Source organism: Diabrotica virgifera, chromosome 8 (genome assembly GCF_917563875.1).
Source record: "Diabrotica virgifera virgifera chromosome 8, PGI_DIABVI_V3a".
Taxonomy (NCBI): Eukaryota; Metazoa; Arthropoda; class Insecta; order Coleoptera; family Chrysomelidae; genus Diabrotica; species Diabrotica virgifera.
In genome coordinates, this window is record NC_065450.1 from 76582990 (window position 1) to 76606126 (window position 23137).

The window sequence follows — 23137 nt, forward strand, 5'->3', positions numbered from 1 at the left end:
GTCTATAAAACCAGTAAAAGCTCATCAGCATGATGAGTTGTAACTCATCAAAAATATGTTCTTATTCGTCAAATTCCAAATCGAATTTTTCAACTTGAAATAACTAAAAAATTAAGCAATTTTCGGGCAAAACCTATTAAAATTTTTTAAAGTGTTTAAAAAATCTTTAATTTTGTTTTATATAAAAGTCTCTAGCATTAATACTAAGCGAGTTACACTCAAAACAAAGTTGACCCCTTTTTTTTTGTAAAAAAAATCGTGAAAATCTCCCCCTATTTAGCACCGTAAATAAAATTAATCGTTACCGCTTTACCATTTACTTTATGTGTATTGTTTATACGATCTGTAAGGTTTACCGGTTGGGAGTGCTTAGTTTAAAAAAAATGGTTTTAAAGCAAAAAAAAAATTTAAAATATTGGAGAATGCCCTTTTTCAAAATAATTTAAAAAGTATTAGGGATACTAAAAATCTCAAGGAGTAAAAATAGGAAGGTTTTGTTTTTATAAATATGATATCATTTTGTTTTTCGGTAAGACAAACATTGGTTAAAATATGGCTGTTCATATTTTGCGTACACTAGTGATTAGTGACTCGTTCAGGCCCTTTTAATCATGTAAAAAATACATAGTAAGTACATAAGTAAAGTAAATTGTTTGTAAAACCGTAACGATTAATTTCATTTGGGGTGCTAAGTAGGGGGAGATTTTCACGATTTTTTTACAAAAAAAAGGAGTCAACTTGATTTTGAGCATAACTCGCTTAGTTTTGATGCTAGAAACTTTTTTAAAACATAAAAATAAAACTTTATTAAAAAAGTTTTAATTGGATTTTCGAACAATAAGAACGCATTTTTCATGAGCTTTAACTTTGCTTTTGCTGGTCTATAGACTTCGAGTTCACAATTTTTTTCATTTTTTTTTATATTATGCTACATTTTTGCTAAGAATATTTTTTTCGATCAAATACTTACTTTTTGAGTTATTTGTGATAATCGTCTGAAAACGTGATTTTTTTGTCGAAGAATAAACATTTTAAAATCGTAAATAACTCGAAAAGACTTAACTAAGTTCAAATTCTATAGAAATAAAATTGCTTGGAATTAGTCAATTTATCCATCTCCGGACTTATTTTAAACACGCAGTTTTTCACCCCCAATTAGAGGTGATTGTCACCCCCCGAGTAAAAGCAACCAACGGCACAAGCCGTCCAAATTATTATGCAATTCGGAGTTGATCCTGAAAATTACACGGCATCGCCGTATTTACCGTTCATTTACTAGACTACAAGGTGTTTCTATAATCTGTATTTAATCCTACATAATAATAATCGTACATAATAGGAGTGCCTTGTTTTTATAACAGTTATAAAATTCACTGCAAGTCCACCTGAAATTGGTTTTCGTGGGTGACAATCGGGACACCTGGTAACGCTACTGTGAATAGAGAGGTACTACAACTATCATTAAATAAAAAACCTAGGTTTTTGGGGATTTATTCCATAGGAACTTTTAAATACAACACATGACGAAATATATTGCACAAATGATATAATAGTGTCAATACTATTTTATTTATAAAATTTACATAAACTTTACATGCATTTTATAATATCTTTATTTCACGAAACTGGTATTTCCACTATTAGTAATAATTAATAATTTTATCTACTTTACTGGGGTTCCTAAAACAATTTTTGACATTTCTAAAAACCTCTTGTATGATTCTAACCGAATATCTCACATACAAGTCATAAATAAACGTATAACTAATAACTATTTTCTTTTTGAATTGAAACAATAATTTTAGACTGATTGATTATGCGAAATTGACTGTCTTGATCAAAAATTGTTTTTAGACCAATTTTTCGTCTATTAAAATAAGATGATGTATGCAAAAGTTCCTTTAAACCATATACCGTCCGTTATAAGCACCGAGGTAAGGCATAGGGCTTTTGTAATACATCATTTGTACACAACTAATATGACGTTTGTCTTTTTAGTTTTGCATATAGCGCCACATAGAGGGCGCCACAAATAAAACCTTCCGACACAAATGTAACCTCAATCTTTTGTTGACATAAATCCAGAGTTTCATTGCGTTACAACCAGTTGTATAGATACAGTGAATTTTTGAAATTAGCGCAAGGTCGAAAAATGGATCTTAGCCGAGAATATTTTCGAGCAATAAGTTCTTACAATTTTTCGAGAGGACTATCCCAACAACAATGTCTCGATGAAATGGTTTCTTTGTTTGGGAATGAAGCATCACACCAGTCAACTGTTTCCCGCTGGTACTGCTAATTTCAAAAAGCAAAAAGCTGTTCGCGTCGATTGGTGTCGAAAAACATTGGAACGGTTCAACAAAGGAAGCTCAAAAAACGTTTATAGTATTGTTAGTAGCGATGAATCTTTGATTTACTCCTACGAACCGTAAAATCAACGCAAATTCGCTGTGTGAATGTTTCACGATGAGGAAAAACCAACAAAAGTGATCCGTTCTCGAAGAGTGTCAAAGAAAATGGTCGCAACTTTTGTGTCAAAATCTGGTCATGTGGCAACAATTGCTTTAGAAGATCGAAGAACGGTTACTTCTGATAGGTATATAACCTCTTGTTTACCAGAAGTTATCGCGAAACTCCGACAAAGCAACACAAAACGGCGAATCATCCTACCTCAAGGCAATGCAAGTGATCACACTGCCCAAAAGACAATAAATTCAGGTCTATATTTTTTTGTCTTTATGGCTATATGCAAAACTAAAAAGACAACCATCGTATCAAGTATTTTACGATAGAACTAAACAATAAAATACGAGAAAAGCAAGAGAAATTTTGGTGATGCCTCTCAACTATTCAATTTTTTATATAATAATTTTATGTTAATACGATAATTAAACAATTTAATGGCTAATCAAACTTTTTTCGTAGGCATACACCTCATCCATGTTGGTAATTTCTATCTGGGTGACTCCTTGGCCAGCAAACTGGGCGAATCGTTCAGACTGCTTATCGGCAGACCTCTTTACAACTGAAACATGAAAATTTGACATTAGACTACTAGCACACGTTAGTTTTCAAAAAATCAAAACATTTTTTTTTTTTCATTTTTCAATTCCTTATATGTAGCTTCAAAAATCAGTTTCTAAAATATTTTAGTAAAATTCCAAATTTAAAATTGTCTATATCGGTCTTAAGTGAATGCGCGTTTCGGGTGGGCGTGGGCGTTTCTCACGAGGTACTCGCGTAACAGCCGGAGAGAAAGCGTACCTCTCTCTGGTAAATTAATGGATTTTTCTCTTCAAGTTTCTCTTCAAGAAATTTTATATGAACCTTGCTCTGTAGGTTTTTGAGAATCATAAACGGCCGTTAAGGGTAGAACAATACAAGCAGATCATGCATGGGCGCCCATATAAAAATTTTTTAGGGGAGGGGCCAGACGTGAAGATGTTGCACATTACATTTTGTATACTTTGGATGACAATAATAATATATTATAGTTTAAAGCAACAGAAAAGCTAGGGGGGCCGTGGCCATGCCCATGGACATGGGCGCCTATGAGATCATATATTTATATTAGTGTAAAGTTGTGATTGAACGACAGCGGACCAAAATTAAGTGTGTTATACAATAATATTGGGGCATTGTTTGGTTTTCATTTAGAACTATAGACGTGTATTATTTTGTTAGTTTATAGTGGATGCTATGTCTGGAGTAAGTGGAGTATTTTAATATACTTTTTAGACTTTTTTCTGCGTAAAATAAACTTTATTTACAACTTGTTTGAAAATTGGCAAGAATTTTCAATCGTTTTAAGTTTTCCAAGTTTTAAAAAGGGAAAAGTAAAAAGTCTACTTTGCTCAGCAAAGATATTTTGTGTAATAAATAGTTATTATAAATAATAATAATAAATACTCCTCAAAAAATCATCTGCAGGCAAATGCATCCTTAGCGGAATTTTTCATTTTAAAGAAATATAACATGCTGGCGAATTTGTACATGAAAAGACTTTAATGTTATATGGCAGTGGCGGCTCGTGACCTTAGAGACAGGGTCGGCAAGGTCTTTTTGTCTCCTCATATAGGTATACCATCTAATTAAAAGGCTTAAATCATCATAGGAGTTTTTTTTGTTTGGTTTACTTGACATTCTCTCTTGTTTCATGGTGTTTCGACATGGTGTTTTGATTTTTTTGAGACAAGAGAAATCCCGTTCATTTAAAGCAGAAGTTGGTGGTAATAAGATGATCAGTTTGTTGTAATGAATTGCAGTACTTACTATATAAAATAACACATATTTTGTAACTTATTAAAATTTCTGAAAATATTTGGATCAGCGTAATTTTTAAGTAATTTGTAATAATAAATATCTTAACTATTCTTTGGCGAATTTAACTTTTAAATTTTGAATCGTTAAAGGTAAAAAATTTGCAAATCTTCAAAATTCGAAAAACGAGTATCTATTTTCATAATACATAGTAGGTATCAAAAATTTCAAAATATACTCGTTTTTCGAGCTATGTATCATGCCTGTGTCTTTTTTGGGTGGTTCGGAAATATCAAGCGAACCCAAAACGTCACTGCGTATATATTGGAAACTACTATCATTACGAAAATCTCTCGAGATTTTGCACCAGTTTTCTTATTCTATCTTTGGAATAAATAATGTCAGTTGACTGATTTCAAACAATAATGAATATCAAATCGGTTTGGGCAAACACTTTCTTAAAAATATTTAAAAGAATATTAAAAGAGTAATCATTTAAGAAAGTTCTCAAACCGATTGCTTCACGGATCGAGATATTACATCACAACTATCAAAATCGTCGCCTTCGATAATAAATTAAAAAAACTTCCAAAAGCTGCTCACGAAAATCTACTACAGTGAAAACTAACCGAGGTTTAAAATTTGATCGCGTCTGACAAACTGTTTGCATTTTTTTTTTTTTTTTTTTCGAAACAAATTGTCCTAAAACAGTAGTCCGTTTGGGCGAGAACTGGCAAGAAAAGACGATATTCTTTAATTTTTTTACACGCATCCTGCAAAACTTAAGTCATTCTATTCCCATGACAGTAAGTAAATAAAGCTTGTGGTGCAATAGTTTTAACTTTTGCCTGGAGACCATTCAATTCACCAGAAATCACAGCAGCGCCTAAATAAGTTTGCCCCAGTTTGCCCTACCAATTTATTTTTGATATCAAAAAATTTTAATCTGTTCTTTAAAAAACACCAAAAACATATTCTGCCTTATTGCTTTTACTCACCTCTGTAAAACCTAAAAGCCTCTCATTATCACGTAACGCGTATCGGATAACAATTGATAATTATTGTGAATGACATTATAATCAGAAGTTTCATCTACTTCTAGCAAAAAGCAAATTGTTCTCTGAATCTCAGATCCAATAACGTTATTCAAAATGTAACTAATTGATTATATTTATTAGTTCATTCTGTACTGTTTTAGACGTGCCGTAAAGATCTTATAATCAGAAAGTAGTAAATTAGAAAATTCCAAATCGTATTTCTTAAACAATTTTATTGGTTATCTCTAATTATATAATATAACGATTATACGATATTATATATATCTATAAATAAATTATAATTCCTGACAACTTAAAAAAAATTACAATATCAATTAAACGAAGTAAAACGGCGTGATTATTTTTTACAATTTCTGCCGATGCGATGCCTCGAAATGAAACCTCGGCAGATCTTAATGTGCCGTACCTGCCGTTGCCTGCCGTATCTGCCTACGGACAGAAATGTATGTTTTGGCTGGTTATCGACTTGTATTTCGTTGAGTTTTACGTGTAAATCGTCACGCTAGGGATGAACTGGGGTCGGCTAGCCGACACAGTCAGATGGATGGCTCGGATCATTCATTTTTTAAAAAGGCGCAGGGATCACTTAACGCTCGGATTGGTCGAATCCTTTTAAAAACCACGAATAAAATTTAGTCTGTATTATCTGACAGATTTTTTTTATTTCACAGATACAAAAAATTACATGAACTCTGATTAAATTGAATATAAAAAAATCTATAATATCAATAAATGTGTGGGTCGGCACTGCCGACCCTGACCGGCCGCCACTGTTATATGGTCAGTTAATAAAGTAAGAACAAAATATGAAGCATCTGATCCAGCACATTTACAGTTTTTTTACACAAGAGCCGCCGTTTTTTGTTATTTTTTTTTGTTTTCTTCTTTTTCTTAATTTTTAAGTCATTTTACTCTTATGTATAATCATGTTTTTGCTTCGTTACTTTTATATTTTTTATTAATTTTGGTCGTGTGAGCCAAAAATTTTAATTTTCTAAAAATGAAATGCATAAACGAAACTTTTTGTTAAGAAGCCACACATTGGTAGGTAATAATTATAATTAATCGGAACCATTTACAAAACAATTAAGATGTATTAAGAGTTGACCTACCTATTTTTGGCTTCTTAATATAAAGTATCGTTTATGCATTTTATTTTTAAAAAAAGGCAAAATTTTTGGACTCACACGACCAAAACTATTAAAAAATATACAAATAAGAAAGCAAAAAGATAGACCTGTACATAAGGGTAAAATGACTTAAAGATTAAAAAAAAAGAAGAAGAAAGCAAAAAAAATAACAAAAAACTGCGGTTCTTGTGTAAAAAAACAACTGTAAATTTTCTGGATCAACTGCTTCATATTTTGTTCTTACTTTATTAACTGACCAAACATTAAAGTCTCTTGATGTAGAAATTCTCCAGCATGTTACAGTTTTTTAAAATGAAGAATTCCGCGAAGTTTGCAACTTGTTGAAGATGATTTCTTGAGGAATATTTATATACATATTGAATTATTTATTAAGCAAAAACTTGGCTTATTAAGCAAAATTTCCCATTTTAAAACTTGGTAAACAGAAAACGATTGAAGATTCTTGACATCATTTTGTAAATAAAGTTTATGTTAGGAAAAAGAATCTAAAAAGTATATTGAAATACTCACTTACCTTAAGAAATAGCACTATAAAATAACAAAATAATACACGTCTATAGTTTTAAACGAAAACCTAACAATGCCTCAATTGTATAACACACTTTAATTTTATTCGGTCCGCTTTCGTTCAATCCCAACTTTACACTAATATAGGTAAATATGTGATATGCTTGTATTGTTCTACCCTCAACGGCCGTTTATGATCCTCCGAAACCTACAGAGCAAGATTCATATAAAATTTCTCGGAATATATAAACTTAAATTTTTGAATTTTGGCCAGGTTTTCGGCAAAATTGACCACTGTGCGTCGTGTTCTCAGTCACAAACCACCTACCTCTATGTAGATGCTTCACGACAACGCTTTATTTGGATATAAAATTCAGCGCTCCAAAAGATTTGCATCGGAACTAATCCATGCGGGAATTTCAAAATTTAATTTCGTTGGGAAAATTTAAATATAACATAAAATAAAAATGTATACCATTTTTATTCAGTTGCAATGCGAAGACAAAACTGTCTAATTTTCATCTAGTACAGAGAGCGCAAACCAGCACTCTAAATCGACGATTTTCGCCTCGTATTATAGTGCAGTCACTGAAGGTTTTCACCTCCGATTTCGTTGAACCTCCATCGATTTTTATGAAAATTGGTGAGTAGTTAGAGGATACCTCAAAGAACAAAGGTGACATGATGCCAACTTGCGCTTTTACCCTGGGGGTGGATGCCACCCCTTCTCAGGGGTGAAAATTATTTCATTAAAAATAATACCATAAATCGATAGAGGGACAAATTCTACGCAAAATTTGTTGTATAAAGTTATTAATATAAATCAATACTTTTCGAGTTATTAAAGATCAAAAATTTTATTTTTTCGTAAAAAAATGTATGTTTTAAAGCTGTTTTTCACGTATAACTCAAAAACTGTAAGCTTTTACAAAAAGTTATTATAACCAAAATTAAAGATAATAAAAAGTTAAATACACTTCTTATTTAAAGAACTACAATAATGTTAATTCAAAGTACGTTATGGTAATTGAAAGTATATTTTTTTCGACGAGTACGCTAATCTAAGTATCCAAGCTTAAATAACGGGAAAACGATGCATTTTATAAAATATACCTATTAAACATTTGACAAAGTAATTCAGAATACCTATCAAATGAGCTCCATAAGACGTTAATAGCATCAAAATTAAGCAAGTTATGATGAAAATAAGAGAACCCTTTGGATTTTTTTGGAAAAAGTGGAAAATAAAACATCGCCATTTCCACCAAAATTAAAATTTATCGAAATCCTTACAAGAGTTTCTTTATAATAGCATAAGTAATGAATTCAACAATTTTGACTGGTTTAGAATGCATATTTTTGAAAAAAAGATATAATTTAAAAAAATCAGAATTCTTCAGATTATCGTAATTTTCATATTCTTTTAATAATAACTCCAAAAATACTCAATATACGAAAAAAATGATAAATAATAAAATTTTAGTTTATTCTGAACCAAATATTTCACCTGTTTTACTATTTCTGTAGGGTACAAAATAACCGAGATAGAAACGTTTTAAGCTTAAATTTTGCCTGCGAGAACCATGTAATCGGGCAATTTAACCTTTTATTAAAAAAAAAGTAAGGGGTCTCAAAAATTAAATTCAAAGTGGATTAAAAGCCCTTAGTTTTAGCTTTTAAATGGTTTTTAGACGAATCTCATGTCTCAAAATTAACGGAGTTATTTAAAAAAAAAACAATAAAATTTTTTGGAAAAATTTTTAAAAGATAACTTTTGAAAAATTTTTGGAGCATAAATTTTAATGCTATCAACTTGTTCGTGGGCTCATCTGATAGATATTTTTAAATACTTTGACAAATGTTTAATAAGTTTGTGTTATAAAATGCATAATTTTCCCGTTATTTAAGCTTGAATACTTAGATTTGTGTAGTCGCCGAAAGAAATATACATTCAATTACCTATAACTCACTTTTAGTTAACACTAAAAAGTTTTTCCAGTAAGGAATTTTTTTATTTTTTATTATCTTCAATTTTGGTAATAATAACTTTTTTGTAAAAACTTATAGGTTTTGAATTATTTATAAAAAATCGGTTAAAAACATGCATTTTTCTCAGGAAAAATTCAAATCTTTAATCTTTATTAACTCAAAAAGTTATGATTAATTTCAATATCTTTATATAACAAATTTTGCTTAGAGTTAGTCCCTCTATCGAATTATGGAGTTATTTTTAATAAAATAATTTTCACCACCGAGAAGGGGTGGCATCCACCCCCAGGGTAAAAGCGCAAGTTGGCACCATGTCACCTTTGTTCCTTGAGATATCCTCTAACCACTCACCAATTTTCATCCAAATCGATGGAGGTTCAACGAAATCGGAGGTAATAGCTCATATCCACCTTCAATGACTCCACTATTAGAAGCATCATCATAGAGGCATAGGTTTGCTGTTCTCTGCCCCAAGTGACGTACCTCCGAGAGCTAGTCTCGGAGGTTAAGGGGCTATCCTAGTTTAAAAGTACGAAATTCATATACTTTTTTTGGAAATTTCTGAAATAAAAAGTACTGTACCTATTGTTTTGAAAATTTCCATGAGCATTTATTATAAAAAGACGTATATGTAAAACAATTTTCATAAAAAAATATTGAAAATTAATTAATCGATTTATGCGCCATCTACTGGCACCGTGAAAATAAAAACATAGGTCCACTACTGCAGTGATTGGAACTAATGGAGATTCTGAAACATAAAATTTCAAAGTCAATATTGAAATATAAGTTATTTCCTATACCATCAATTAGGATTTTTGAAAAATATTCAAATGTGGAAAAATGACGAAGTGTTGAAATTTTTTTTAAAATTAGTTAAAATATTTTCCGTTTCAAAAACAATTGACATTTTTTATCAGATCAAAAAACCCCTAGTTGATATATAAAATAACTTATGTTTCAATACTAACTTTGAAATTTTATGTTTCAGAATCTCTATTAGTCTCAATCACTGCAGCAGTGGAGCTATGTTTTTATTTTCAGCGTGTCAGTAGATGGCGCATAAATCATTTAATTTTCAATATTTATTGTTTCAATATATGAATTTCGTAGTTTTACACTAGGATAGCCCCTTAAGATAACTTAAAATATTTAAATATAATCTGAAATAGTTGGAAAAAATATTGCATTTGACATTTTAAAAAGTGTAAATTATTTTTAAATTCATATACCTACACAAAATACTATTTGACAAAACATAAGACATACAAACGCAATTTATTTATTTATTTAATATCTGTAAAACCCCTTTGTATATATTTTTTACACATCATTAAGTTCTGAAATGAGGGTACCAGATGCTAAGGGGTACAAGTGATAAAATGGTTCAAATGAGAAAAACGAAGTCAAAGTTAAATTTACATAGTAAATTCTGCAGCAAATTAATCACGCATGAACTTATTTTGAATTAATTTTATACCTTTTATTTATCTAATTGTAAAAGCTTTTGTAAAGTTAATATTTATTTTCATTCAAAATGTTTGAAATTTGGAAAAAAACGTTCGCTCTGCTTCAAATTTTTCACTTGTGTCTCTTTGCCACTTAAGTACCTTACGAATTTCTTAAATTCTTAACCTAAAATAAAAGAAAAATTACGTAAAACTTAAACATTTTTATTTGTGAAAACTTACTTGGTACATTTTGTGTTATTATTTCACTTATTTTGAATACTTTTTTAAGGGCTTTATTTGCAAAGATACTAAACAAATCACCAAAAATAATATCCAACACCTTATAGACAAAGGGATACAAGTGAAGTTATACCTGTTTGCCGCAAACTGTTTTTAAATATTTCGTAAGTAGTCAAACTAGAACCTGCCATATGTCGCCACCAGTAGTTTAATTCAGCGGTATCTCTTTCCCACTAAATTTTTAATACTATCTAGTATTATTTTGTGCACTTAACTCAGTTTACAATATTTTGTCACTTGTACCAGTTAGCATCTAATCCCCTCAAATACAAGAGCTTCTAGAACCTGTCTTCGATAAGTTAATCAATAAATATTTACTTTCACGATTTTTGGGGAAAAATTCACAACATAATAATGTCGTGCTTAGTCCTTATTTATTCTCATTAGTTTTGGACCAGATAACAGCGAAACTACAGGGTAGCATTCCATGGTGCCTAATGTATGCTGATGATGTAGTGTTAATAGGAAATAGTGAAAGAGACTTAGAACAAAAACTGGAACAGTGGAGACAAGCTCTGGAGGAAAAAGGTTTATGACTTCTTAGTAGGACAAAAACAGAGTATGTATTTGGAATGTTCATTTAAAGATGGAGTTACTACAAATAAAATGGTATCTTTGGATGGTGAAATGATTGTGAAAAGCAATAGTTTTAGTTTTAAGTACCTAGGATCGGTATTACAGAGTAATGGAGAAATAGATGGAGATGCATGCAGTAGAATTAGGGCTGGATGGATGAAGTGGAAAGAAGCGAGTGGTGTGTTGTTTGACAAAAAAATTCCAATGAAGCTGAAGGGAAAATTCTATAAAACAGCCATAAGACCGGCTATGATGTACGGAACTGAATGTTGGGCAGTGACGAAGAAAGAGGAACAACGAATGCATGTGGCGGAAATGAGAATGCTTAGATGGATGAGTGGAGTGACAAAGAAGGATAAAATTAGAAATGAGTATATTAGGGGAAGTCTACGTGTGGCACCAATTGATGCCAAAATGATAGAGCATAGGTTAAGATGGGTTGGTCATGTTCAACGTCGATACGTTAATCACCCAATACGAAGAATAGCTGAAGTGCAGATTCCTGGAAGGAGTAGGAGAGGAAGACCAAAGAAGATCTGGGGGGAGACGATAAGGCAGGACATGTTTGTAAAGGGGATTAACATTGATATGACCCAAGATAAAATTTTGATGAGAAATGCAATTAGGGAAGCCGACCCCGCATAGGGATAAGGCAAAGGGAATGATGAATGAATAATGAACGTTATAATAATGAAATTCTTTTGGCCATCGTTCCTAAACATAATTTCATTGGTAAAAATATTGTTGACCTGGCAGTCCAAATATCATTGGCTATCTTTAATGAACGTCATATGACACTTCTAAAGAGTATGCTATATTAAATTTTTTTATTATTTTGCTAAATTAAATTAAAAATAGTTCAAACACTTATACAAAAACAATAATAAAGCAATTTTATAAATGTAAGGTTAGATTGCTCTGGTTATCACCGCACACCACTAGATGGCGCTGTATTGTTTGCTTCCTCAAATGTAATGGGAAATGTCAAGAGTTGTATGTATTACAGTCAATAGTATTACATTTGATGGAAGTTATGAGTTGTACCATTGGCTTCGCTGCTTATAATTACGTGCCTGAGAAGGACGAAAAAATAATTTCCATGGTCAATAAAACAAGCAAAGCGTCAACGATAGAAGGCCGATTGGATGAAAAAAAAAAAACTAGTCGAAGAAGATAAATTATTTGACAGTGGTGTACTTTTATGTGGCCCAGGCATTGCGGATTAATAATTGATGGTAAGAGTCACAATTCAATTTTTCACAAACTGTTAACAAATAAAGCTATAAACGCGTTTTTCTCGAAATGTCATTTTTCAACTCGCGGACAGTTAATCTCCGGATTGGCTGGACCGATGTAAATAAATCTTAGTGCGTTTTATTTGTTATTATATTCTGTGTGACATTTTACCACAATTTGACCAAAAAATAAAAAATATATACAGTAAAACCTCCGTTAACCAAAACCTTTTTAACCGAAACATCGTTTAACCGAAATGGATGACAGTTATAATAATTTCATCAATAAAAAGTAAATTTAAAAACTGCAATAAAATTAAAGAAAATGAACATGTTTAAAGGGTTTTTTTTAAAGAAATCTTCTATTTTCTTTTGTGTTTTTCTTTGATAACGATGTTTTACAGCTCTATCTCTCCAATACTATGTAATTTGATACAACAAGAATATAAAAAAAAAATGATATTTTTAACCGAAATTCTTGTTATCCGAAACGGATTCCCCACCAATTATTTCGGTTAACGGGATTTCTACTGTATTATAAAAAACAGTAGAAAAAAGGCGATTTTTTACAATAGGGCTTTTTATTCAGTCATTTGTTTCGAGCTTCTGTAATATGTCGTATAATCTTATATTATATATATATATATATATATATATATATATATATATATATATATATATATATATATATATATTATACACAGACTATACAACATATGACAGAAGCTCGAAACAAATGACAATCGACAAAAAGCCCTATTGTTTTCTAATTTTCCGCCATTTTTCTTTTTGCGGAATTTTTCACTAATTCCACTTTGAAAATCGTCATCAGATAATTAAAAGAAAATTAGGTTTGAAAATTCTGGGAAAATTTTCATAACCTAATCCTAAAATGACCATTTTTCGCAAAAGTAGTTTCACTTACCTCCACCGACGTATTTTTCTAATTTATAAATAGGCAATCCATCACATTCACTTGCAATATATCCACCAATGGTCTTGGTATCTGTAATTGGTGGGATGATAACTCTCATATTTTTTCTAACAAGATCGGTATTTACTTTATAATAACTAAAAATAGAGAGTATAAATATTTCAGTTTATTAATAATGGAAATAAATAATAGAAAATAGAGTAAAAGACATTGATTACTTTGGCGTTAAAGTCTTAATAACACGGACCCTAGAAATTTTCATTATAAGACAGTTGACGAAAAAATACAGGAATAAAAAACAAGCGCTCATATTATGGTATTCATTGATCTTGAAAAAGCATATGAAAGAGTTCCTCGAGAGATTATGTGGTGGGCACTCAATAAGAAAGGAGTCCCTGGTGAATATGTAAAGATTGTGAGAGATATGTATGAGGGAGTAACAACTAATGTTAGGCCAGGTGTGGACAGGACACCATGTGAAAGTAGGATTGTACCAGTGCTCGTCCTTATTCATTCTCATTAGTTTTGGATCAGATAACAACGAAACTACATGGTAACATTTCCTGGTGCTTAATGTATGCTGATAATGTAGTGTTAGTAGGAAATAGTGAAAGGGACTTAAAACAAAAACTGGAACAGTGTAGGCAAGCTCTGGAGGAAAAAGGTTTAAAACTTAGTTGGACAAAAACAGAGTATTTGGAATGTTCATTTAAAGATTGAGTTACTACAAATAAAATGGTATCTTTGGCGGTGAGATGATTGTGAAAAGTAATAGTTTTAAGTACCTAGGATCAGTATTAAAGAATAATGGGGAAGTAGATGGAAGTATGCTAGGGTAGGATGGATGAAGTGGAAGAAAGCGAGTGGTGTGTTCTGTCACAGAAAAATTCCAATGAAGCTGAAGGGAAAATTCTATAAAACAGCCATAAGACCGGCTAAGATGAACGGAACTGAACGTTGGACAGTTAAAAAGAAAGAGGGACAACAAATGCATGTGTCGGAAATGAGAATGCTTGGATGGCTGAGTGGAATAACAAAAAGAGATAACATTAAAAGTTAGTATATTAGGGAAGGTCTAGGGGTGGCACCAATTGATGCCAAAATGGGGAAGCATAGGTTAAAATGGTTTGGTCATTTCAAAGAAAATCTGGGGAAGACGCTTAGGCAGGAGATGTCGGTAAAGGGATTGATGTTGATATGAAGAAGATAGAAACATATGGAGAAATGCAATTAGGGAAGCCGACTCCGCATAGAGATAAAGACAAAGAGAATATGACGAAAAGGTAATCGGAAACCTGGAAAATCATTTTTTTTTCAGACTAGCATTTTTACGTTTTGTCATTTGAAAACTCCCAATAAAACAAAAACAACCAACCAAAAAAAAAGTTTAAACAACCTTCAGAAGTCACTGATCTTTTAAACGAATATGTTTATTAAACCAGTAATATAATATTTAAAAAACGCAGTTACTTGCATAGTTAATGTTTAATGTAAATTGAAATTAAACTGATATGAGTCACGTTCATATTTGTTTAACTTTAATTTTGCAATGTGAGGGTTATTGAGTTACATAATGCACATGTTTAATTGTGATGGATATTTTCCTATTTTTGTATGTGTATGTTTTTATAATCGCTTGGTCTGCTCATTATACAGAGTGTTAAAATAGTAACTCATAAATTAAACCACATTCAACCAAGCCAAAAAGATCCAACTAGTCCCCAGTACACCGTCCTTTTTTGAAAATGATTACAAAAGTCTTAAAAATGGTTTTCACTGTTTCGTTTGAGCGAATCTACCACTTTCTTAAAATTTTCAGAGCGCATTTTCAGGTTTCATTAGCGCGGTTATTTTTGTTATTGCAAAATTATAATTTTTAAAATAAAAATGTATACCATTTTTATTCAGTTGCAATGCGAGGCCAAAAATGTCTTAATTTTTACTTAGATTAGAGAGCGCAACCAGCACTCTTATCGACGATTTCACCTCTTGTTAGAGGCTCTTCAGAGAATGCATAGGTTGCTTTTCTCTAATCCAGTAAATTTTTCAACACATATTAGTCCCACACTGCAACTGACGTGAATGGATTAGGTGACTAGCGTCATCTGGCAATTGAAAGATAAAGTTTTTCAATCCTAATAGCAACATTAATAATATTAAAAAATATTAAAAATATTACTAAAAGATTTTTAAATTGAAAACTTTTCAATTTAAGTTCAGGGAACCATTCTCTTTGGAACTTTACCTCGCTGAGCAGATGGGACGTGAATTATAAATTGTAAAATTCCATCATCTTCCTTAGCCTCAGCATCCGTTATGGCTTGCAAATTGTAGAAGCCTCGGAGGTGTTACCAGAGAAGGTTCTCATTGTTTTCAGTCTGGTAGGATGTCGAGTAACATTTTTTGATGTTGTTTTATGTGCTATTAGATTGAAAACTTAGTCTTTTAATCTATTTTATTTTAACGTATAATGTTTTGAAAAAAATTAAAAATTATAGTTTTGCAATAACAAAACATAATCGCGCTAGAGCTACAAATGTAGGTGTTGTGTGTGCGGAAATGGGTCCAACCTGCACTCTGAAAATTTTCAGAAAGAGATAGACTCGCTCAAACAAAGCAGTTAATACCATGTTTAAGACTTTTGTAATCATTTTTAAAAAAGGACGGTGTACTGGGGACTATAATTATTTGTAGATGTGTTTGCCGATAATTTTTTTCTGGGTCAAAGATACGTTTCAATTGAACTAGAAGCCTAGTATCTTCTACTTACCCTTCCCACATCTTGTGAATCAAATCAAACAACGACTTTGGTGGTAGAACATTGTCTCGGTTCAATGGCATGACGAAGCATCTACGTCCAGTTATGTCGATGATGCCAGTTGTGTTGGTATTAAAATCGTGGATGAAACGGCCGCTGCGGCCATCTCTGAAATCAGGCACGTCGATTTTTTCGTATTTTTCGTCGTTGCTAATCTCGAAGTTTTCTTGGAAATAATCTTTGAAAATATGCTTGAAGTCAGTATCGTCATCGTTCCTGCGCAAAAAATGAAATTAAAACGGATCTATTCAACCCAAGATTAGGAGGATATTTCAATAATAATGTTACTCCTAATAGAAAAATAAGTTTTAAAAGGAAAATGTAGCCTCATAATGCAGAGCAAAATTAAGGGGAAAAGATCCATAGGTAGAAGAAGAATTTGCTGGCTGAGAAACTTAAGAAGAGTGGTATAGATGCAGGTCAGTAGATCTTTTCAGATCAGCCGCCAATAAGGTACGGATAGATGTGATGATAGCCAACCTCTGATAGGAGAAGGTACTACAAGAAGAAGAAGTTTATAAAGCAAACTGTCATTATTTTCTTTATGCAGAATTGCCCCTTAAAGTTTGTCATACCTATTTAAAAACACCCTGTATTGATGAAAAACAAGGCTAGTTGTTAAAGGACCTAACTTTTTTTATGATCCAACATAAGCGAATGAATCAAAACACAGAATATTAAGGGACTATCCTAATGTAAAAGTAAGAAATTCATATACTTTTTTAGGAATTTCTGATATGAAAAGTACTGTACCAATTGTTTTGAAAATTTGCATGAGTATTTATTAGAAAAAGAAGTACACGTAATACAATTTTCATAAAAAAATATTGAAAATTAACCCTTAACTACAGACATCCGGTATTTTTTACCGGCGGGCATTCCCAAAATGTGGATTTCGTGGTAACCTCACAACTTACAAGTTCATGTGTCTCTGTACCTCTCGGGCAGTTTGTATAACAATGCTAGTCAAAGCGTGTATTGTGTATTGTCAATATTTTCTTTTCTGGTACACATCAAAAATCTTAACCGGTAAAAATTACCGGATGTCTGTGTTAAGGGAGTATTTTTATATCAGTACTATATTTGTAAATCTGAAATGTTTACATTATTTTTTTGTGTTTTTGGGGAAAAAGTAAAGAAATGGACTGTGGAAGACCTCCTGGACCTTCAATGAAGGTTAAATTTGAAGATAAAAATTTTGAGGCCACTTTGCAAAAATGGAATTGCCATTTAATTTTATTACAATTTTACCCCTTGCAGATTTTTTTTCATGGATGTAAAAATTTTCGTGGATGCTATTTTATATTTCCTTTGTGATTCTATGTTACGTTTATTTGTTAAAAAAAAGTTTAAATTTTTGTCCATAGCATTTATGGCCGTTTGTTTCAATAGACCAAAAATGTTACCAAAATTCTGGTTTAATAGATTATTCTTCAAAAATCTTGTATTATATTATTAAAATCACTCATTTTACCATTTTTCCCATATCTAGAGACTCCATAAAAACACATAATGCAAAACGTTTTTGTTTTTTATTATTAACTTTATATTTTGACTCTACTTTATAATGACCGGTAAAAAATACCGGGAGTCTGTAGTTACGTGATAATATTGGGATGTCTGTAGTTAAGGGTTAAAAGATTTATGCGCCATCTATTGTCACCGTGAAAATAAAAACATAACTCCACTGCTGCAGTGATTGGGACTTATAGAGATGCTGAATCATAAAATTTCGAAGTTATTATTGAAATAAAAGTTACCTTTTATACTCTATAGCCTATACCATCAACTAGGGGTTATAAAAAATGTCAATTTGGCGGTTTTTGAAACCGAAAATGTTTTAGCTAATTTAAAAAAAAATTCAACACATCGTCGTTTTTCCAAATTTTAATATTTTTCAAAAATCCTAGTTGATGGTACGAGCCCCTTCCCATTTTAGTTGGGCCACCTTTGGAATTTGCAGTTTATGACGATTACCATAAACAAGTGATAATCAACATATTTTTATAAGTTCCCATATTAATTATTATTGCATTTTTTACTAATATTTATTGAAAACATTACCCTTATGTTTTATTTATTTATTTCAAACAACAATAAAAAAAAATCGCTAAATCGTGGCTTTTGATTCATTAAAATCCAATATGTCCAAATTGTTTTACAAGTACCTCGTTTTATAATAAATGTTCGTGCAAATTTTCAAAACAATTGGTACAGTAATTTTTATTTTAGAAATTCCCAAAGTATTTGAATTTCGTACTTTTACACTAGAATAGCCCCTTAAGAAAACATGAGGCTATAGTTGGGTTTTAATTTCAGTATTTTATAAATGTTAGAATATTCCACAGGGTCATGCGAACTTTGAGAAAAAATCAGTTTGTTTGGTACACCCGGTATACAATGACAATTTGAATGACAATGTGACAGCAACAATATTATTACAGCGATATTGTTAAAGAATAACGCTATAACATGTTAAAAAATCATTTAAATCGGACAACAGGTTTAGGGAATTCGAGACATCAAAAATGACCCATTTTTAAGGTGATGCATTAATTTCTTGGAAAAGTGTATTTAATTTGATATAAATAAGAAAAAAATTAAAGAAATAAAAGAATTCTTATAATTCATGGGTGGCCCGTTTTCTCTGACGTACAGTGTACTTTCTGCCATTGTTCGAAAAGGGTAAATTTTCCGAAACAAATTTTTCTATTAGGAGTTAATATTCCGCAATATTTTGTAACCAACAATACTCTAAAAAAACAGGCATATGCGAATACAGAAGCTATGTTCATTATATAATGGAGCTGCTGAATGTTTATGTAACACAATAGAGACGGAAAACTTTCTACGTATTGATTTTCTGATTTTGGACTCCCGCTAAAATTTGGCACAACCTTCGTCCTGCAGACGATTCTGATTTCGTAATACCTATATAATATTGAAACTATACCAAAAACTCAATGATTTTACTTTTTTAATTTGTCGTGAGCATATCGTATGTATTAGTCCCAACAATTAAACTTTTAAATAAAAAAATAACATTCTACACTCACCGGCACAAAATTCCGCCACACAAAATATTTGATTAAGTTTGACAATTTATAACTTTATTATTTGTGCTCCGATTTTCAAGATTCTTGCACCAGTTTGTAGGTACATGTATTGATATCGTTTTAGACTAAGAACCGCTATAGGTGAAAATTCTTAATCATTTTAGGCACGACGGGACCCTATAATTTAAACAGTAGAACCTAAAAGAAAACGTTTGAGCACTGTGCCGTCACTTTTCAGTGGCACATGCGTCTACAGTGGCGCATCAAACTTTCCACTTATGGACGGGATACATAAATTAAAAAATACCCTCCCTAATTACCAAAATTTAATTTTTTTCATTTTTTTAAGTTTTGTGTGATTAAGACATAAGATTCATCGTAATTTTAACCCACCACCCCCTTCTCCCTGCCCCCACCATCAAAAACTTTATTTTTCGATTTTATTTTTTTTTGGTGGGATGAAATCAATTTTAAAATTTCAAAAAATTTACACGCATAGTTAAAGGTTTTATAAAACACGTCTATTTTTTATAGAACTGTAGGTTGAGTGTACATAACCTCAAAAAAATTAAAAAAAATTTTTTTTTGAAAAAAAGTATATAACTTTTTTTGGGGGATAGCTGCAGATCTAATTTTTTCTTAGTCTTGTGTATTTTATCAAACACTATATTTCTAATTTTTTTTCAGATTTTTCTGTAACGTTGGTCACCTTCAAAAATCCAAAAAACTGTTTTTTAAGGGGGTTTTGGGGGGTTTGAACGTGTTTTTCTGATTTTTAAATATTCTAAAGAACTCAGTTACTTCAAGTTACATATAACCTATAAAAACAAAATTGATTTGATATATTATGAAGTCTATAAAATAGGGAAAATCCCCCAAAACCCCCCAAAAAACAGTTTTTCGGATTTTTGAAGGTGGGGAGACTTACGGAAAAATCTGAAAAACATTTAAAATATAGTGTTTGATAAAACACACAAGATTAAGAAAAAATTAGACCGGCAGCTATTCCTCAAAAAAAGTTATACGCTTTTTTGAAAAAAAAAATTTCTTTTAATTTTTTGAGGTTATGTACACTCCACCTATGGGTCTATAAAAAATAGGCATGCTTTATAAAAGCCTCAACTATGCGTGTGAATTTTTTGAAATTTTAAAATTGATTGCATCCCACCAAAAAAAAATAAAAACGAAAAATGAAGTTTTTGATGGTGGGGGCAGGGGGAAGGGGGTGGTGGGTTAAAATCACGATGAATCCTATGTGTTAATCACATAGAACTTAAAAAAATAAAAAAAAATTAATTCTGTTATTAAGTTCTGTTAACTTTTAATTTATTTATCCCGTCCATAAGTGGAAAGTTTGATGCGCCACTGTCGACGCATGTGCCACTGAAAAGTGACGGCACAGTGTTCATACGTTTTCTTTTAGGTTCTACTATTTAAATTATAGGGTCTCGTCGTGCCTAAAATGATTAAGAAATTTCACCTATAGCGGCTCTTAGTCTATTTGGTATTATTCCGATAACAAAAAATTTTTGCTTGCATGGCATTATACAGGGGTGAATGGAAGCGTTGTAATATCTCCTAACTTTAAAAAATTCTGTGGAAAAATAGAAAAGCTGATTTTGTTTCATAGTCCTGTCATATGATCGCGGAGACATCCTAAAATTTTGTTTTTTAAATTACCCGAATATCTCTTGTAAGAGCTATACCATTTTTTTATAAATAAAAATACTGATTGACTTATAAAATAGAGGTGGACTGATAAGATTAGAATGGCCCGCATGCAGCCCAGATCTCAATCCTATTGAGCATTTATGGGATGAATTAAAAAAGCTATTCGCCGTCATCCTATGCCTCCAGAAAATTTGGTACAGTTATGGCCCTGGTAGAGGAATATCGGGCTATTCCCTAGGCAAGGATAACACATCTTTATTCGATGTCAAACGGATTGTGAGCAGTCGTTGCTGCAGGAGGTGGACATACTCGCTATTGAATTGTTTTGTTGTTAATTTTAGTGCGTTTGATATTTTTAATTAAATAAAGCCTTAGTGATAGCTCCAGGATAAGATAAAAGGAGTATGAAACAAAATCAGCCCTCCTATATTTCCACAGAATTTTTTAAAGTTTCTAAGGAAAATACAACGCTTCCATTCACCCCCGTATATGCCATCTAAGCAAAAATTCTTTGTTACCGGAATAATAACAAACGACATCAATACATGTATATGTTACGGACAATGATGTAAATTGGCCGTTGACGTTAAAGACCGGGCATTATCTTGAATGTCAATTTTCCCTGGTTATTAACGACAATGCCCAGCCATTAACGACAAATAACATTAGCTATTGGCCAATGTTGTAAAAAAATAACCTAAAATTAGAGCTTTCATCAATATCCGGTCAATAACGACAGTGGCCAAAAGCAAATGGCCAATGTTGATAAATAAATAAAATTAATAGGTGTGATGTCCTATTATTATTTTTTAAATAAGATAGCTAACGCGAAGGTGGCGCAATGGGAAAGCACTTTGATCTTCGATCGGCGGGATCGACGGGAAGTGGGTTCGATCCCCAATGCAAGTTACTATTTTCCTCCGACGCCCCTGAGGGGCATAAGGAGTTTCGAGAAAGAAGAAGAAATAAGACAGCTTTTGAAGGCTAATCATTTTAATTTTGATAAGATAGTGAACCATGGCATTTTGTAACACTTTTTACATAAATTTACTACTAGTAATTTCAGTACAAGCACAGAAATGAAACAAATAATAAACATAACCTATCTTTTAGTCTTAATTTCAACATTGACCAATTAACAACAGGCATTGTCGTCATTGACCGGACAATGATAGCAATGTTATCAAGAATTTAAAATTATCATCAATGTCCAGTTTCTATGGACAATAACGTTAATATCCGGCAATTGTCGACAATGACCAATTCAACAGGCCATTGTCGATATTGACCGGTTATTAACGTTATTGACCGGATTTACGTTATTGCCCGTAACATATATACATACCTACAAATTGATGCAAGAATCTTGAAAATCGGAGTACAAATAATATAGGCCAGGAAACGAAGCTTTTCACCTCGCAATTTTCACAGAATGGATCGATTTGCTTGAAAATTTGAGAATAAGTAGTGGATAGTCCGAGGATCAAAATCTATATGATCCCGAAAGGCGCTTTTACCATGGGGGTGGTTGCCACCCCATCCCGGGGGTGGAAATTTTTTATTATATTTTGACCGCAAAAGTTGATAAAAACATTCATTCTAAGCAAAAAATGTTCTATACATTTTTTTGATAAAATTAATAGTTTTCGATTTATTCGCCATCGAAAGTGTTAGTTTTGTATAGAAAAAAATCAATGTTTTTCGATATACTCATTTACGATTCACTCAATTTTTGCGGTAGAAATTTTTTTTTGAAAAACCAAGTTCTTGAGAATTAAATAACCTACAATTTTATATTAAAACATTTTTTCGTATCTCTGATGCTAATCTTTCTATTCTGAAGAAAATGACATTTTTTACCAAACTACAAAAATTCGTTATTCGCTTTTAACTCCCGTTTTTCAAAAACTAATCATTCTAAGCCAGTCAAACTTCTAGAATCTATTAATAATACATAAATAAGTAAGAATGAATAAGACCAATGACTAAAAATACTGCTAATTTACATTATTATGCTTCCAATTGGATTTCTCCTTTTTTTTTAAAATATATTGATTTTTTAACCGTAACTTTTTTATTTTTTATCTTCGAAAGTTTGGTAAAAAATAATTTTGTAGGTTTTGACAAGATC

The 23137-nt window shown here is 31.5% G+C and overlaps 1 protein-coding gene across 2 annotated transcripts in view; it reads right to left on the bottom strand.

Moving 5' to 3' along the window:
• Positions 1-1475: 1475 nt before the first annotated feature.
• LOC126889324 (integral membrane protein 2C) overlaps positions 1476-23137 on the bottom strand; it is a 94590-nt gene continuing 72928 nt past the window's right edge. For both annotated transcript variants that reach the window (XM_050657551.1, XM_050657550.1), the window contains 3 exons: positions 16232-16495; positions 13453-13598; positions 1476-3025 (listed from right to left, as the gene is read on the bottom strand). In XM_050657551.1, coding sequence (XP_050513508.1) covers positions 2898-3025; positions 13453-13598; positions 16232-16495 — 538 coding nt within the window. In that variant the 3' untranslated portion in view covers positions 1476-2897. The remainder of the gene's footprint in view (positions 3026-13452; positions 13599-16231; positions 16496-23137) is intronic.